The sequence below is a fragment of the Brachionichthys hirsutus genome, chromosome 10 (genome assembly GCF_040956055.1).
Source record: "Brachionichthys hirsutus isolate HB-005 chromosome 10, CSIRO-AGI_Bhir_v1, whole genome shotgun sequence".
In the NCBI taxonomy this organism is placed as follows: domain Eukaryota; kingdom Metazoa; phylum Chordata; class Actinopteri; order Lophiiformes; family Brachionichthyidae; genus Brachionichthys; species Brachionichthys hirsutus.
The window spans coordinates 13133090-13151446 of record NC_090906.1 but is presented as its reverse complement, the minus strand read 5'-3'; the positions used below and the strand labels follow the sequence as shown (position 1 = coordinate 13151446).

Genomic DNA, 18357 nt, shown 5'->3' with positions numbered 1-18357 from the left:
GTTGTGTGCATGTGTAGCTTTACCTCTCGTTGTGTTGCATCACTTCTTCCCAACCCCCCCCCCCCCCTCCAGAGGAGCTTTATTCCTCTCTGGCTCACATTTACATTTCAATTAGGGCTGGCCCAGAGAGAATAAAGCCTGGGTTCTCGGTATTTTATAGACGATGCATGGTGCTGCAGCGAAACAGTAAGAGCTGCACCTGAGTGGCTCAGTGGCGCCACCTCCCACTCGCGCCTCGCATTGCTTCGTGGACTTGGCGGTTTCACCTCGCCGGGTTCGGTCAGGTTTCCGATAAGCCTGTTTTTCCTTCCTTCCTCTACAGTGATAGGGAGCGCTCCTAGCGTGGGGGGGCACAGCACTTTGAATAAAGCCTGGACTTATTTCAGAGGTCCCAAGTCGAAGGAAATATATTTCTCTTAGGTCGGGACGGCGCAGGAAAACGGTCATGTGACGACAAGCATAAAGACAAACCCCTCGGATCAAAAGCAGCGAGGACTCAGTCCACTTAAAACAGGAAGACAGGTCAAAGTGCAAGGCGGGAAACGCACACTGCAAGTCAGCATCACTGTTGCCATGGCAACCTCCCCCAGGAGGAGTGTAATTATCAGAGCTGGAATGAGAGTATCTTCGTAATTCAGGGGAAATGACGTTTGCGTTTTGTTTTTGCTGCAGAAAGGGAAACGCCAGTTTGAATTTGATTTTAACATTCTTGTGTTTCTCCGCTGTGACAATGATCTCAGACTCGTAATGAACCCGAGAGCAACTGAAGACTAAGCGCTGTTTTAAATTCCCAATTTTAAACTTTCAAAATATACATTTTTAAAATTTAGATTTATTTCATTTCAGCTCATATTGATGTCATTTGTCATTGTCAGGAGACTTTATATATTTAACACCGTGAATAAGAATGCCAGCATATACATTATGATCGAACTCCTTCTGGCAAAATCACCTTGATTTGGGGATTTGAGGTCAGTCGAGGTTGATTATCTTAAAGTAAATTTACCAGAAAGGAACGTGCAGCCATGTTTGTTTGTTCCTGGGTGGGAGTCCGGCCCCCTGCCAGCGGGACATTTTTTGAAATAAGAGGCTTCCTTTCGTCCTGCATGTCAGCGGTAGCTACCGTTGTCGACGGCGCCTGGCACTCAGCTGTGGCCATGCTGGCTCCGACACAATGGAACCTTTTCAGCAAGCTTTCTCGGCCCTCCTGTTATCTGAGCCATCGAGTGTAGCCGCATTCCTATCTCCATTTCAACAGCCTCGAAACTCCACCTTGGCCAGGAGGCGTGTCCTCCCGTCAGACGAAATGCAGGCGGGGAAACATTCTTGTCGTTTCGTTGGTTTCAAGGACAACGCTTTTCACGCTACGAATAAAACGACGCACTTGTAAAGTTCTGTCGAGGCCCGCAGGAAGTCCGCGGCAATGCAAATAGCGCAAAGAAGAGTTGATGATTAACTGGCGTGCAGGTTAAGATCGGCGGCTCAAGAGGAGCAGAACAAAGGAAAGCTACCATTTCATCCGATCGGTCAGCACCGTTTGGGTATCACAACATGCCCAAATAAAGCGACCTGCCTCCACGCAATCGAGATAGGGCGGGCCATGCCCGTGACTTCCGGACATTGGACTCATCATTATGGATCTCTTTTTGAACATGCAAACACCACTAACAAGACTAAACCAGACTCCTCCCACTCTGTCCCCGAGGCCTCCCTACATGACACCACACTGTCCCGCTTTATGGCACCAATGTGGCATAATAAAGAAGCAGCCAAGGCCCAACCTTATGAGCACACATTTAATGCCTGCTGATTAGATCCTGCAACTGATGGAGGCACGCACTTTGTTCCATTCTTGCCCCGCCCTTGTTTTACTGGTTTCGGCTCAACCAGTTTGGCCTCCCTCTCTGTTTACGCTATATAGCCGGTGCTCGCGGCGCCTGTGGGATCACTTTGCCACCGTGCCGACAGAAGCCACTGACTTGCCTTCACAGAATCTCCGCAGCACCAGCGTCCTTCCCGTCTCCATGTCGTCCGATCAAGACAACTGTTACCTCTGCAAGGAGTACCTCAGGGAACCCGTGTCCATCCCATGCGGCCACGGATTCTGCTCCATCTGCCTGAAGACTTACTGGGACCACGCGGACCACACTGGCACGTACCTCTGCCCCCAATGCAGGGTCACCTACAACAAGAGGCCCACCCCGAGGCGCTTAGGAAGCTCTCGGCACTCCACGCTGCAACGCAACAGCGAGTCCTTCCCGCCTCCGCCTCCGTCGCCCGACTACAACTACGCGGGACCCCAGGACGTGGGGTGCGACATCTGCGTCGGCAAGAGGCGCAAAGCCGTCAAGTCCTGCCTGATGTGTCTGGCGTCGTACTGCGACAAGCACGTCAAGCCCCACTACGAGTCGGCCACTTTCAAGAGGCACAAGCTGGTGGATGAAATCGGCCACCTGGACCGGCAGATCTGCCCCCAGCACCAGAAGGGCCTGGAGCTGTTCTGTCGGACCGACCAGATGTGCATCTGCGTGCTGTGCACGGTGAAAGAGCACAAAGGGCACGACATGGTGTCCGCCGAGCAGGAGCGGGCGGACGAGCAGGTAGGCGAGACTTTCACCACGTCCGTGTTCCGCTCAGCGGTGACAGAGGGTAGCGATGAGGGCGTGGCTTAGGATGGGCTGGACACGCCCGTTTCACAAGGCCTCCGGCGTTCTGTAGGACATGGCTGCTGCTGCTGCAGCGAGCGCGCCGGTTAAAGTCTAGTCTGAGATCCAAAGACGTCTCAAACACACAAACCTCGAGACGTTGACATGCCGTAAAAACGCCGTCGCTGACGCAGTCTGTGGTGTTCCCGTAGCAACGGTTGGGCTCCACCCAGGCAGAGATCCAGGAGAAGATTCATGACCGGCTCAAGCAGATGGAGGAACTGAAGCAAGCGGTGGATGCGCTCAAGGTTTGTTCCATCGTCACCCGTCAGAGAGAGAGAACCCGACGGACCGCTCAGAACCGGAGGAACCAATCAGGAACACATTCCTTCCTGGAAGAGCAATGACGGCTTCTTTCCGTGTGCTGCTGATGATGACGATGATGACGGCATTCAATTGATATTTCCTTTGTAGAACTCGGCCCAGAGAGCATTTCAGGAATGCGAGAAGACGTTCAGCGACATGATCCGGGCCATCGAGAGGATGCAGCAAGAGATGGCCAAGCTCATCTCCTCCAACAAGAAATCGGCCCTCAGCAACGCCGAGGGACACGTGGAGCGCCTGACCCACGAGATCGCCGATCTGAAGAGGAGAGACGGCGAGATCACGCAGCTGTCCCGCACCGAGGACCACATCCACTTCATCCAGGTAAACGGACGGCCCTGAAACCGGCCGGGAACCTCCCGTCACCGGCGCTGCTCTCTCCCCGTTAGACCTACCACACGCTGACCGCCCAGACCGAGGCCGAGGATCTGCCCACCGTCAGCGTCAACCCTTACTTCAGCTTCGGGCCGGTCACCAAGGCCATCTCCGAGATGAAGCAGCACCTGAATGAATTCAGCAACGACGAACTGGTGAAGGTGGCGAAGACAGGTGAGAGAACTACCGGGTGGAAGAGTCTCCCGCACCTGCGGCCCTGCGGCATCGCCGTGTGCGCCGGGCTAGAACCCACTCGTCTCGTGTGTTTGCAGTTAACAAGATGACCTTCTGCCAACTGGATGAATCCAAGAAGAAAAGACAGTCGATGAAAGGTGAGTCAGAAAGCAAGCAAAGAACGGCGCAGACGACCCTGCAGCGACCCAGACGACCCTGCAGTGACCCTGCAGCGACCCAGACGAGCCTGTAGCGACCCAGATGACCCTGCAGCGACCCAGACGACCCTGCAGTGACCCTGCAGCGACCCAGACGAGCCTGTAGCGACCCAGATGACCCTGCAGCGACCCGGACGACCCTGCAGCGACCCAGACGACCCTGCAGCGACCCAGACGACCCTGCAGTGACCCAGACGACCCTGCAGTGACCCTGCAGCAACCCAGACGACCCTGCAGCGACCCGGACGACCCTGCAACGACCCGGACGACCCTGCAGCGACCCGGACGACCCTGCAGCGACCCAGACGACCTTGCAGAACCATTTTCACTATTGTCTGACATATTTCCTCCCCACAGCTGATGAAGCTCCCCTGTACAAGTCTGTCCCGGTTCAGGAACCTCGGCACCCGGACGAATTCTTGAGATGTGAGTGTGTGCGTCTCAGGATAGCGCTTTCTCGTCTCCCCGCTCTGACGCAGGTCGCTGCTTCTCCTTGCTCGTCTTCGTGCATGAAGCTGATGAGACGCTGACGGAGGTCTCTGTCAGACCCCGCGGCCGAATTCTCGATCTGATCAGAGTGCAAACGGTCTTCCCCACGGTGCGGACAGAGACTGGGATCGACTCATCGCGGCACATTGGCCGGCACAAAACTCATTGATTTAGTCGAAGCTATTTGAAGGCAATGATTTGAGTGAGGCGAGTCTTTCTCCGAAGGAGGGGTCCGTAAGTCGCGGGATCCGCCTCGCGGTTGCTAGTAAAGATGCTCTCTGTTAGACAAACTTCTGTTTGGGTTTAAAACTCACAAACGGTGTCGATACCTCTGGCATTCCAGACGATAGGCTGGCCAGATCTAGCCGAGGCCCCGGGTGTCTCACCAACTGTGACCTGCCGAAGGGGAGGCAAATAGCAGGCAGGTGACATCTAACGCCTGGGCTAATTCTGCTGGGTCTGCTGCTTTTACCTGCTATTGCTAAAAAAAAATGGTGGCGCACCGGTGACGGGTACATTTTCCAAATCGTTCTTCCTCCTTTTCCTTCCTCTTCCTCTTCCTCTTCCTTTGCACCCGCGCAGTTTGAGTAAACCGAGCCTTCTCCTGAATGTCCCGTTCCGTTGATCGTCCTAGATGCCTGCCAGCTCACTCTGGACCAGAGGACAGCTTACAGACTGATCCACTTGTCTCGGGGAAACAGGAAAGCCGCCCTCAGGAAAGACCCCCAGTCCTACAGCGATAGCTCTGCCAGGTTCGACTCCCTGCCCCAGGTCCTATGTGTGGAAGCGCTCTCTGGAGGGGCCTACTACTGGGAGGTGGACTGGAGCGGGGAGGGAGCCGCCATCGGAGTCACCTACGCAGGCATCAAGAGGACGGGTTACGGAGACGACTGCCGCATCGGCTCCAACCGCAAGTCTTGGAGTCTCTTCTGCGCCGATTCCGGCTTCTCAGCCCGCCACTACAAAGCCCAGCAAGACTACGACGGCATCTACGCCTCTCGCATCGGGGTGTTCCTGGATTTTGTTGGGGGGACGCTGTCTTTCTACACCGTAGGAGACACCATGTCCCTCATCCACCGCTTCAAGGCCTCCTTCAGCGAAGCCGTCTATCCGTGCTTCTGGGTTTACTACGACTCAGCCGTCACAATCGTCCAGCTGTGATAAATCACGACGCACTCTGTGATAAATGTACAACGAAGATTCAGTTTGGGCTTTACAGAACAAAACATTCGGTTTTCTGATGATGTTACAATCAAAAAAGATTGGACTGACTTCTATGGGGTTTGTGTTTTTGATCGTGTGCAATGTATGTAACAGGGAGAATCAGATTTTTAATGGCTGTGAATATTTTAAAATCAATATGCAATGTAAGTTTAAAAAAATGAATGACTAATTAAATTACCATGAAAAAAAAAGATGAATCTACTTGATTTAAAAATGCCACTCCAGTGATTAACACAGATTGATCAATAAATATTTTACAAGGATTTTCTGTGATTTTATTGCATTTTATTTTGTGGTATTTTATTTTTCAGTCTCTAAAATAAAGACCATTAAAAGTTATCATGGGATGACAGGAATACAAGTGTTTCCAGCTAGAAATAAACCTTACAATTATCATAATACATAAATTATAAGTAAAAGTAAGGGAACAACGCATAATTCATTTGTGGAAATTAAAATTCCTCTCCCTTGATTCGGATAAACGCCACATTGTTTCTATGGAAATACAAAATATTCAAAATTATAATAATTTCTAATTAACAAAAGATACTTTTGAAATTGCTGCAATATGCTTGCACAATTTGTCAGAGAGAGAGATAGATTAGAAAATATTCCGAAAAAGAACATAAAATACAGATTAAATTATGCTTGACACAAAAAATGCGTACAGACGGACGGACGAGGTGAAAGTTGTGTGCGATGCAAATAAAAGGAATGATTTTGTGGGGTTGGGCTGAGAGGAATTAACCAGGCGTAGGTGAGGCGCGCCTGAGAGCCTCCTGAGGTCGCAGGTGGCTGAACCTCATCGAGCTGAAGTTTCAGTCGTTTGCAGTAAATTCAGAGCTGCAGCACCGAGTTAAACATTAAAGACTGGCTCATCGTGCGACACATCCGCGTTCTCTTCATAACAGCAGCTGTAAAAATGTCTGACTTCTTCTTTATAGCAGAAGAAAGTCGACTGTCATTGTTTTCTCTCAGCCGGACTTCAGACCTTAACTTGACATTAATTCCACAAATGGACAGAAGACCAAACAAGAGGCAACGCTGGGAACATCAAGACTACCACCGTAACAGTTTGTCTTTTCTTCTGTGACTTTCAGTTCTCCTTTGATTTGATACATAATGTGAGATTAGATTGTGGAATTCTAAAACTGCAACCTGAAGGGAAAAGGTTGAAGACACAGCAGAGAGGATATGAAGAAATAATCCCAAATCCTCAAGGTTACGGTCAGCAGTCGAGCAGCGATATTGCATTTTTGTTTTTGATATGTTTGCCACATCAACCCCCCCCCCCCCCCCCCCCCTCCCCCCCAGAGTGCAAAGACATGATCAAACTGAGGGAAGGCGCTAAATATTGTAAAGAGATGTCATCCATTAAAAAACTTCTTGACTGACATTGTGCAATCATTTGTCATCTTTGGCTGTTGCAGTTGAGAAAATAAATTCGAACCCCTTGCGACCTCTAGTGGAGAAATATGCACCTGCCACCATTCACAGCGGGCTTTAGATACTTATAACCATAGTATGTTACAGACTCTGGAGAAATGCTATGTTTATTTTATTTTATTTTAAAAATCCTGCTCTATGAGAATAAAATTAAACCGAACATGGCCTCGTTCCCCACCAGGAGTAACACGGAAGTTTACTTTTATACACTTCCTGCATGTAAAATAAAAAAAGACTCGATAGTACATAAAACAGAATTTACTTTTTAGAATATACTTTTAATTTAATACATGTGTTATTTGAGTGCTAGCTTAATGCTGTTTTTTAAATTTTTGTCATCTCTGACGGCGTTTTGTGGGAAGGCGGGGTAATATATCCAAAAATACGTGTTTCTCTCCGGACGCATTTACTCAGCGCACCCACAGAAAGAAGCGCTTTCTCACATTTTCGCAAGTGTGGTTGCACAGGTGAGTTTAGCCTCAATGCATTAAGGTAATAAATACTTTATCCCTCAGTCCGTTACACCGGAAGCAGTAATATATTTATCACCATTTAAATCCTTGGCATTTCCTTTTGGAACAGCAAGCTAATGAAGACGGGAAACCGATGAATGGAGCTAGCTAGTTTGCTAATATACCGAACGCTATCGTTAGCTTACCTGTTGCTATGCTAACGTTATCGTGAGGAAAACATACAAAAGCTAAATATGATCTGAATCTAGATTCTAACAGCCCTGGGGTGGTTTTTTGTTCTTATTTTGAAGGAGATAAATATGTCGAACTTACAACCGCGACCTTGTGGCTAACGTTTTTGAGGTTTCTCGTTTGGGGCATGTGTTGCTGCGGTCACTATGACAACAGCCCGGCTCGAATAAGCGTCTTTACGTGAAACTTGTGTTACGTAGCCTGCTTAATTAAATATTAGCGACGAAATCTGAGGGGAAATATCACTAGTTTCTAATTTAACGAGTAAAAAACTTAGAGGTGAGGAATTAAATCATGTTTATTCGTTTATCCATTCGGCGGCTGATTCCGCCAGCCTTAATCACGCCGAGCTCGTTTCTTGTTTCTTTACGAGTTTCATTTTACAGATGGCGACGACGAAAGTCCCGGAGGTTCGTGACATCACGCGGATCGAGAGAATCGGTAAAACATTCCTCCTTCGCTCCTGGAATGTGGCGACGTTAACGATCGCTCGGTGCTTTCTGACCGGCTGCTCTCTGACCGGCTGCTTTCTGACCGGCTGCTTTCCGTCCTGCGTTTAGGAGCTCACTCTCACATCCGCGGCCTCGGATTGGACGATGCTCTGCAGCCACGGCAGGTACGGTCGAGTGTTTATGTCGCGCCGCTAGCGGCGTAGAAACGGGTTTGTGCGTAACTCGATCAGGATTACCCGTCTCAGAAAGAAAGCGGCCGCGCCGCCATCTTTAATCATCGCCTGTGCGAACTCTCACGCATTCATACGAGTTTGGTTTCAAAGACATCAGCTGCCCCCCCCCCCCCCCTGCAGGTGTCCCAGGGGTTGGTCGGCCAGCTGGCGTCCCGCCGGGCAGCGGGGGTCGTTGTGGAGATGATCAAAGACGGCCACATCGCCGGCCGGGCCGTGCTGATCGCTGGCCAGCCCGGCACGGGGAAGACGGCCATCGCTATGGGTGAGGCCTTCCAGGACGCAGTCGCCCCCCTCCACCGAGTCGCAGCCCCCCCCCCCCAGCTGTTAAGGTTCGCTCTGTACGCAGGCATTGCTCAGGCCCTCGGCCCCGACACGCCCTTCACAGCGCTGGCCGCCAGTGAGATCTTCTCCCTGGAGATGAGCAAGACGGAGGCGCTGAGCCAGGCCTTCAGAAAAGCCATCGGAGTGAGGATCAAGTGAGTGAGCGAGGAACCCGAGCGGTCCGGGCGGTTCTCCCGCTCGCACCCTTCAGAGGGACTGAACCCCATCGTGGCTTCCTTTGGCAGGGAAGAGGCGGAGATCATCGTAGGGGAGGTGGTGGAAATCCAGATCGATCGCCCGGCCACTGGAACGGTAGGCGAGACGCGCACTCACCCCCACGGGCCGGTCCCGGTGCCGGGCCGGGGGGGGCCCTGCTTCAGAGGCGTGGTCTGAGCTCGAGTCCCGTCTAAGACATTCCGTGTCTCAGGGAGCCAAGGTGGGAAAGCTGACTCTGAAAACCACCGAGATGGAGACGGTGTACGACCTGGGCAACAAGATGATCGACAGTCTGAGCAAGGAGAAGGTCCAAGCCGGGTGAGTCCCCCTGCAGGTCGTTGGCGTCGCCCGGTCGGGCCCGTCGGACGAGCGTGATCTGTACCTCCCCCCCCCCGCGTCCCTCTCAGGGACGTCATCAACATCGACAAAGCCACGGGGAAGATCAGCAAGCTGGGGCGCTCCTTCACCAGGGCGAGGGACTACGACGCCATGGGGGCCCAGGTAGCGCACGCCTTCCCGCCGCCGGCGCCGCTCTGCGGCCCGAGTGAGACGCGCGTTGTCCCCGCAGACCCAGTTCGTCCAGTGTCCGGAGGGAGAGCTGCAGAAGAGGAACGAGGTGGTCCACACGGTGTCCCTCCACGAGATCGACGTCATCAACAGCCGCACGCAGGGCTTCCTGGCGCTCTTCTCCGGAGACACCGGGGAGATCAAATCGGAAGTCCGGGAGCAGATCAACTCCAAAGTGTGCGAGTGGCGGGAAGAGGGCAAGGCGGAGATCATCCCCGGGGTACGGTGCGCGCTCTGCGCCCGCCCGTCGTCCTCTCAGACTCTCTCCGTCGTTTTAACTCCTGTGCTTCCAGGTGTTGTTCATCGACGAGGTCCATATTCTGGACATGGAATGCTTCTCCTACCTGAACCGCGCCCTGGAGAGCGACCTCGCCCCGGTGCTCATCATGGCCACCAACAGAGGCGTCACCCGGTAAGCGCTGCGCTTCCCAGGGGGGGTCACAATGGAGTCTAGAGATGGAATAGTTCCTCCATGTCTCTCAGAATCCGTGGCACAAATTATAAGAGCCCCCACGGCATCCCCATGGACCTGCTGGACCGCCTCCTCATCATCGTCACCTCGCCGTACACGGAAAAGGAGATGCGGCAGATCCTCAAGATCCGGTGAGAGTCGGCGTTCCTCGTCCTCCCGCTCCTTCCCGGCGTTCGGGAAGTCACCCTGAGCGGTCCGGTTCCGTTCCAGGTGTGAGGAGGAGGACGTCGAGCTGAGCGACGAGGCGCTGACCGTCCTGACCCGCATCGGCACGGAGACGTCGCTGCGCTACGCCATCCAGCTGATCACCCCGGCCGGGCTGGCGTGTCGCAAACGCAAGGTAGCGTAGCGTAGCGTGGGCGCGTGAATGCGGCGGCTTTCGTTCGACGCCCAACGCGACCTCAACTTGCTCGTTCTGACCTCTCCAGGGTGCAGAGGTCCAGGTGGAGGACATCAAAAGGGTTTACTCCCTGTTCCTGGACCAGGCCAGGTCCTCCCAGTACATGAAGGAGTGTCAGGACTCCTTCCTCTTTAATGAGACGCGTGAGTTTGGTCTTCCTCTCCCTCTCTCTCTCTCTCTCGTTTCACCGGTCACGCGTTGATGCTGAGCCCTGAGGCTGCGTCTGCTCTCGTTTCAGAATCCACGCCGATGGACACCCTGTAGTTTTTACGTCGCTCGCCCGTTGGTGCCGCGTCCTGAGAGCGAGTCGGTCCGGAGTGGGGTTCGACCTCCGGATGTCTGTTCGCTGTTCTTCCCAGCGTTTCCTTCTGTTCGTTCCTGGGGCCTTGTTGGAGGAATGTTTAAACTGACTTTTCGAAGCACATTATGACGTCGTTTGTGTTTTTTGGCCGCTCCGCCTCGACTTCGACGGATTCTGTCGGAATCGTTTGATCGTCGTACCTCGAGTGTAACTTTTGACCGACGAGGCGCTCATTGGAGAGCCCGACGGTTCTTTCATTAAACCGGAATCCAACAAGATAATCCCTCCGTCCAGTTGGGATGGAAGTGTGGAGAAATAATCCAGACCCCCCCGCTCATTTGGATCCGATTCATTTCGACTCGCGTTAATAGACTTTCATGGATTAGTTACTCTTGCATTCAGCCATAAGAATATTACCTTAAACATTAAAGTGGAAAATAAATCCACCCAATTAAAACAACAATCGGTCTTTCTGAGACTGAAGTTTGAGTTTTTCGCCACAAGGTGGAGCCAGAGGTCTTTAAGACGTCTTCAGGAACACCCCCCCCCCAACCAAGCTGCTGCCTCCCACTGAGATGGGTTACGGCTCATCACGCTCGACTCTTACTTCCACACGTCATAAATCTGATGTTGAGATAAAGCATAGATCAGCTGCGGACCCCCTCCCCCTCCCCCCACCACTCAGCAGAGGGTCAGAGGTCAGCTGGCCTCACACTAATAAAGCTTTTAGTTTGAACTCCGTCTGCTGCGTCCGCATCAAAATCAATTCCATCGCCGTCGAAACGAACCGCCTCGTCACGTAACGGCAGCATTAGCATTAGCATTAGCGGCCTCAATGTAATTACCCTGAGTTTTAGCAGTTGGCAGCATGGTGGCGTAGTGGTTAGCGCTGCTGCATCAGAGCACGAAGGTTCCGGGGTCGAGTCCCGTCTATGTCTCTGGGTTCTGGATTGCTCTGGAGGCTCGGGCCTTTTGTAGCAAATGAGGAATGGGCTAAGATTCCAGGAGGATGTTTCCGGATATGCTTCATGTTTCAGCGGCTCGTTCAATCCTTGTTTGATTTTCAGCTGATAAATAGAATCCTCCATCCATAAACAGGAAGTCGGGTCGGGTTAAACTCCCGTTGTCCCGCCTCGATGCCTCGCGCCCCGAGCAGAAGCAGACGGTCCATTCGGACCGCGGTCCACATTCGGTCCACATTCGGACCGCGGCGGCGGCGGAAGCGGAGATTTGGATTCCATTTCCTAAGGTTTCCAAGAGAAAATACTTCTTCATCCAAGTTCCCTCGCCGCCATATGTGAACGAGCGCGGCGTGGAATCCCTGCGGTGAAAACGAGGCCAGTGGAAACGCACCTTTCACGCGCGGCGGCGGACGCCAACGCGCTTCGATGTCTGAGCGCAGCGCCGAGCGGCACAACGCGGCGCTCACATCAGATCCTACGTGAAGTCATTTCAGGAAACCGACCGGCATTGAAGGCGTCGTGGTTACAACGGGACTACACTTCACCTCTCATCAGCAATGAGCCAGCCAGTCGTTTTATCATCGGCAAGTCTCAGCAGGGCCATCAGCCGCCGCCGCCACCACTCTCAGGAGAGTCGAGGCTCCGAAGACCTTCTGAGGGACCAATCAACGTCTCGTCTCTTCAGATAGACACCCGATGAGATCTCTTGTTTCGCGCGAACGAGCGAAGCGGGTTTCCGTGTTCCAGGCCCACGCACGGTTTCCTCCTCTGCCATCATCCAGTCACGCAGCGGCGGACGCTCATCCATTCATTCATAAAGCTCCTTCCGCGCCTCCGCTCCACGCGTTAGACGCATGAACGCAGACGCGGCGGTGCGTGAACGTGCGCGTGTAGCCCGTGTTTTTTTTTTTTGAATCCGTGGAATAATATTCTAAATATAGCAGCATGCAGCTAAAAACAGCAACGGAAGCATCCAGTCGAGCAGAAGCTCATGTTTGAGTCAGGAAGAAAGTCACAGTTTGCTGCGCCCGGGACACGGAGGACACGGAACCCACGACCCCACAGAACCCACGACCCCATGACCCAACGGAACCCATGAACCCACGACCCCATGAACCCACGACCCTACGGAACCCACGACCCCACGGAACCCACGACCCTACGGAACCCATGAACCCACGACCCTACAGAACCCACGGAACCCATGACCCCCCAGAACCCATGACCCAATGGAACCCATGAACCCACGACCCCACAGAACCCACGACCCCACAGAACCCACGGAACCCACGACCCCCCAGAACCCATGACCCAATGGAACCCATGAACCCACGACCCCACAGAACCCACGACCCCACAGAACCCACGACCCCACGGAACCCACGACCCCACGGAACCCACAGAACCCATGAACCAACGGAACCCATGACCCCACGGAACCCACAGAACCCATGACCCCACGGAACCCATGAACCCACGACCCTACGGAACCCACGACCCCACAGAACCCATGAACCCACAGAACCCATGACCCAACGGAACCCATGAACCCACGACCCCACAGAACCCATAACCCAACGGAACCCATGAACCCACGACCCCACAGAACCCACCACCCCACGGAACCCACGACCCCACAGAACCCATGACCCAACGGAACCCACAGAACCCACAACCCCATGAACCCACGACCCCACAGAACCCATGAACCCACGGAATCCACAGAACCCACGACCCCACTGACAGGTTCCATCACATCCCTGTTTGGAACCATGGAATCCGGCTAATAGCCGCTGCTCCCGGGCCGGATGGGAAGCGAGCAGCGGCTACCCGGAAGGGGGTCTCACACGCACGCGCACGCGTGCACACACACCAGCCGGAAAGGGAGAAAAGTATAACCCCGCCCCCCCGGCAGGTGCTTAGCACACCTGCTCCAATCACCGCACAACAAAACAAACACAAACAGAGAAAACACGCGCAGCGCGCACATCAAAATAGCGTTGGATGAAAAACCAAGTCGGTCCAGGTTGCAAAGCTCACACCCGCGCATGCGCACAAAGAACCTTCTGTCAGCCTCGTCACAGCGACAAACAGTAAATATTTACCTGCTTCTCTTCTTCCGTTTTTCGGCACCGGACGGATTCATTCTCTGAGACGTGATGACGTCATGACGCCCGCAGGCCGCTGTTTGTATCACGCGTCCTTGCTGCCACGCTAGTTTGCTTACAATAAGGCTGACCAATTAGCGCGCGCGACGCACACCACTCCCTGCGTAACGCGAGGTCGGGGGCCCCCTAGTGGCCAGGGGTGAAGGTCAAAGGTTATATAGAGGAAGATCACGCAAGAAGATTTCATACTTTTTGTTCTGGGTCATTGATCGTTTTCTTTTTGTTCTCTTTCTGATCCAATCAGGAGGGGGGGGGGGTGAGCTGCTCGTCCAGTTTTTGCTTGGACTTTAATGAGATTCATGAAACGGCAGCTTTTTAGTACAGCTGACATCACAAGGTTCGTCCTTCTGCGAGTCCGAAGTGCAAATGGAATTTTCCAGCGGCCTCTCGAATGGCCGCCCTTTTCCTGTCGACGCCCGAGTGCTTCCTGCCTGCCGCGTGACGAGGTGTGTTGACTTTGGGGGTACGAGCTGCGCCGCCTGTGGGAACGGGTGCGGTTTCTCCTCTTTGAGCTTCCGCTGACTCCCGCGTGACCTCCACCTCCTCCTCCTCCTCCTCCTCCTCCATCCAGCCTCGTCGGATGCAGCTCGGCCTAATTAAAGGCCTCGCCAGCAGCGTCTTTTGTTCGTGCAGCGCAGCCTTTAGCCGCCCCGTTTGGTAGCTCCTGCTGAACGCCTTCCAGTGAAGGTAAATATGATGCATCCACTGCAGGGACGGCGAACTGGGACGCGTCATTGCGGCGGCGAGCTTCGCGCGGATGTGACGGACGTCCGGACAAACGGACGAGGCGGCCGTGAGGTGATTAAATACGTTTATTTGATTTTACAGCCATGTACATTTTCTATCAGCTCCTCCACAGGGAGCGTCACAGTTCGGTTCTAGAATAGCATCCTTTGATTTCCTCTCCTCGTACGTCGACTTGCTCTAAAATCTAAAAAATAACCTCTGTTTTCTGCACAACATCAGAAAAAGGCTTCTTTATACATGATTCTTGTACGACAAGAAAAGAGCGCATTCTCAATACATCACTGCAGTGATCATTTAGCGTACAAGTACGTGATACGACGGACGTATACTCCGAAAGGATTTGCTGCTAACTCGACTACATTTTGGCAAAGCGAAACTCGATTGACGATCCGTCCGGCCGCAGCCGGCGGACGGCGACGGCGTGTCGCGTGAAGCCGTGTGGATGCGAGGCTATGGTTCAAATAAATCCCTGAACATTAAGTGTGCAAAATGTTTAGATCAGCTGTTTAAAGAACAACAACAACAACAAAAAGAACATTTAAAAAGAGTTCCAAAAATAGGCCGCCGCGGCGTGTTCAAACAATCCCACGGCGGTTCCGGCGCGTCGTTGTGTGAGACGCCCGATTCGTGATCACAGTAAAAGAAGAAAAGAAAAGCAGGATGAATCGCGATGTAATAAACGTGATGTAATAAACGTGATGTAATAAACGGCTTACGACAACGTGTAGTGTGTTCAAACGTGACATTTCCCTTTATAGATCATTCTTCATTATGGTAACAAATAAATACATTGCATCCAAGCCATCATTTACAATATATTAAAGTTGCTGCATGATATAGCTTTATATATATATATATGTCTCTCTCTCTACTGTCGTTATATAAAAACAAAACACCTCATTTGGTAATATTAAAAAGACAAACCGGCAAAAGGGAGAAGCTGAGTTCATTAAGATGTAGGTGTGTAAACACGCCGGGTTGGGCAGCATCACATTCAGAGAGCTCCACGCTAAAGCTAACGACGCGGCGACGAGGACGCGGCCCCCACACGGCCCCCACTGGGTCACGCCACCGGAACCACCTCCCTTCATTCATCCGCTGACATCGACCCATCCTCCTTGTGCCTTTTGTCTCTTCCCTCGTTTGGACGGCTTTTTAACACCTTTGGGCGCTTCGGTGGCTGCAAGGGTTCCGTAAATGTACTCAGAACTGATTCTAAAAGTTCTCATCCGTCAACCAGGAGCTGCGACTCCGAATAAATCTGCATCAAGGAGGATCAAATCGAGCCTTTCTGAAGGCTCGGAAGGGATTCCTGCATCCAGGACAATCGGGTCCGGTTTCAGAAAGGGGGGTCCTCGCTTATCTGTGGAACCCGGGGCTGAAGAATGTCCCGTTCCAGTCTGTGTCCTAATCATCGTGGAATGGGATATGTACACTTTCAAGGGGGGGGGGTTCTGTTCACAATGCCTGTTATTGTAACCGGTGCGGACCGGGTCGGAATCCATCAGTAAAGGGGACGCCATCTCTGTGTGGGCGCTTTGTCCAGAACCAAGCGTCAGAGAGAAACCCGGATCACTGACAAGGCAGAGTGGATAAAAAAGACGGGTCGGTTTTCCTGCTGCTTCCGGTGGAGACGCAAAAAAAGAGTCGCTTTTACTTCATGCCGGGGACAAGCGTGCACTTTATAAAAGAGAAAACGTAGAGTCCAGTGTCAGCTTCAAAGCGGCGCCGACCTCCAGTTTCACATCCAACATCACGCCATCCGAAAAGAAGAGGAACAGAGAGGAAGAGATCGACGAGGAACCTGGCGATAAATCATGAGCTAAAGCTACAAGCTAACAGATAAAAACGTGCTTCTGGATGGGTTCTGAAGGAACAGCTGTTGAGGCTGACCCTTTGACCTTTGGAGGGCCGGTCTTTTCGGCTCGGGGTCAACGACGGCTGCGTCAGCAGAACGTGGACGGATCCGCATCCGTCATGCCGACACCGTCTTGTTGTTTGAAGCTGTTAAAACTGACATTTCTTGTCGTTTTTTTTTGTCGTGGAAAAAGAGAATATTTGTTCCGGATTCTTTTTCCCGTATGAAATGAATTGTGTCTGTTTACGGCCGCGGACCGTCGGCGCTCCGGCCAGAATGAATTACGGAAAATGTGGTTGGGAGCAACAGAGGCGGAGCTTCTGCCGTCCGGAGAATATAAACAGCTTCATCAACGGCCAGCGGAGACGCGGTCAGTGATGACATCACCAGGGTTAACGGCGGTCAGTGCAAAGTCTGAAGGGAATGTAACGATGCTGCGGCGCCGAAGAGGCAGACAGACAGACAGACAGACAGACAGACACAGACAGGCAGACAGACAGGCAGACAGACAGACAGGCAGACAGACAGGGCAAGTTCACGGTCAGTATTCAGTAGTATGGCATCAGGGGTGGGAGGGGCTTGGGGGGGGTGCAAGACGCTCCTTTGTTCCAGTTCTGAAAAGCCTCCAGGAAGGGCGGCAGGAGCCAATAGGAACGGGAGGAGGACGGCGATGGGCGGGGGTTGACATCCCTTTTGAGTTTGATTGATCATTTTGGTTGGCTCCTGGTTTTCTTATCACCTGAAACAGAGAGAGGGGGGGGGGGGGGGGGTTAGAGCCTGTCCTCACCGGGTTAGGAGTCTTACTGCAGTGCATTCTGGAGAGGATGCTGTCTGAGTGTGCGTGTGTGTGTGTGTGTGTGTGTGTGTGTTCACGGTGAAGCGTTCGGTTCTGACCGAGAATCCGGACCTTCTGCTGAACAATAAGAGAATGAAGCCGGAGAGAATTTCCCTGCAGCTGCATAAACACTTTGAACCGCCGCGGCTCGGACGGCGGGCGGCTCGACTCGCGGCGTGAATTTCCTCCCGTAGCATTGTGGGAATTCTGCTGCTGGATAAAGGAGCGTAGCGCTTCGCCATCTCTCGGAACGTCCTCCGGATCAGCTCGGGGGACGTTAACTGGATCTCCTCATCCTCATTTAGCCGTCGTGCTTCTCTAAAGTCTTCATTTCCACACCTCCTCAGAGTCCTGTAAATCAGCTGCAGCTGCTCCTCACGTCAAGACGGCGTTACGTTCAGAAGACGCCGGCGCCAAAGCGAAACGAATCCCCCGTTGAACGACAACATGGCCGACATTTTGCTGGTTAAATATATGCATATGTTTATACCGTACACGCGTACGTACGGACTCTAAACTCTGCAGCCGGCGCGTTCCTCTTGAACAAATGCTGCTAATCAATCACGGGATTGCCCCCCCCCCCCCCTGCTGGTGCACTTTGGAATGGAATCGACCGTTTCATGGGATTACTCACCTCTGACCTAAAGCAGCTGCAGCCACAAAGTGCTAGCGCTCTGATTAGCCTCCTCTGACAGCAGGGAGAACACGCTTCAGCGTTAGCGTTAGCTTTAGCCTTTAGCCGCCGTGTGTGACAGAGTTCGGCCAAAGCCCTCGGGCTGAACTGGCGCTGAGCCTGATGTGCGCGGTAGCCATGCGGGAGTCTTTCATGTCACCTGTCGTTAGCGGCGCATGCTAATGCCGCCCTGCTAAGGCTAAAGGACCATACAGGTTGTGTTGCATTCTGGAGCCAATCAGCTGCAGGCTGGGAACGCTCGAGACTCCCTCGGGGCACCTTTCCTTGGATGCCACACATTTTTAGACAGATTTCCTCCCATTCGTCAGCGCGCAGGAACTAGCAGAGCTTTCAGCGCGGCTCCTGACGGGTAATCCATCATGTTTGTAGTTATTTCTTCGTGATGCACCAAGAGTTTGGCGACAGACACTCTGACGTCAGATTACGAGATCGATCGATAGATCCGACAGGCGGACGATAAGGGCGGGGCAAC

The 18357-nt window shown here is 52.9% G+C and overlaps 2 protein-coding genes across 2 annotated transcripts; both read left to right on the top strand.

Annotated features, from left to right (window-relative positions):
- Positions 1-2024: 2024 nt before the first annotated feature.
- Positions 2025-5766, top strand: ftr83 (finTRIM family, member 83). Its single transcript, XM_068744144.1, has 7 exons — positions 2025-2600; positions 2858-2953; positions 3120-3353; positions 3419-3578; positions 3677-3736; positions 4154-4222; positions 4920-5766. Exons 1-7 carry the CDS (start codon positions 2025-2027, stop codon positions 5444-5446), a joined length of 1722 nt encoding a protein of 573 aa, XP_068600245.1. The 3' UTR covers positions 5447-5766.
- A 1617-nt stretch (positions 5767-7383) lies between these two features.
- On the top strand, positions 7384-10738 carry ruvbl2 (RuvB-like AAA ATPase 2). The gene is made up of 14 exons (XM_068744452.1): positions 7384-7422; positions 8046-8100; positions 8220-8275; positions 8465-8606; positions 8691-8820; positions 8911-8977; positions 9093-9199; positions 9289-9382; positions 9450-9668; positions 9742-9860; positions 9932-10051; positions 10131-10260; positions 10349-10463; positions 10559-10738. Exons 2-14 carry the CDS (start codon positions 8046-8048, stop codon positions 10582-10584), a joined length of 1380 nt encoding a protein of 459 aa, XP_068600553.1. The 5' UTR covers positions 7384-7422; the 3' UTR covers positions 10585-10738.
- The last annotated feature ends 7619 nt before the right edge of the window (positions 10739-18357 follow it).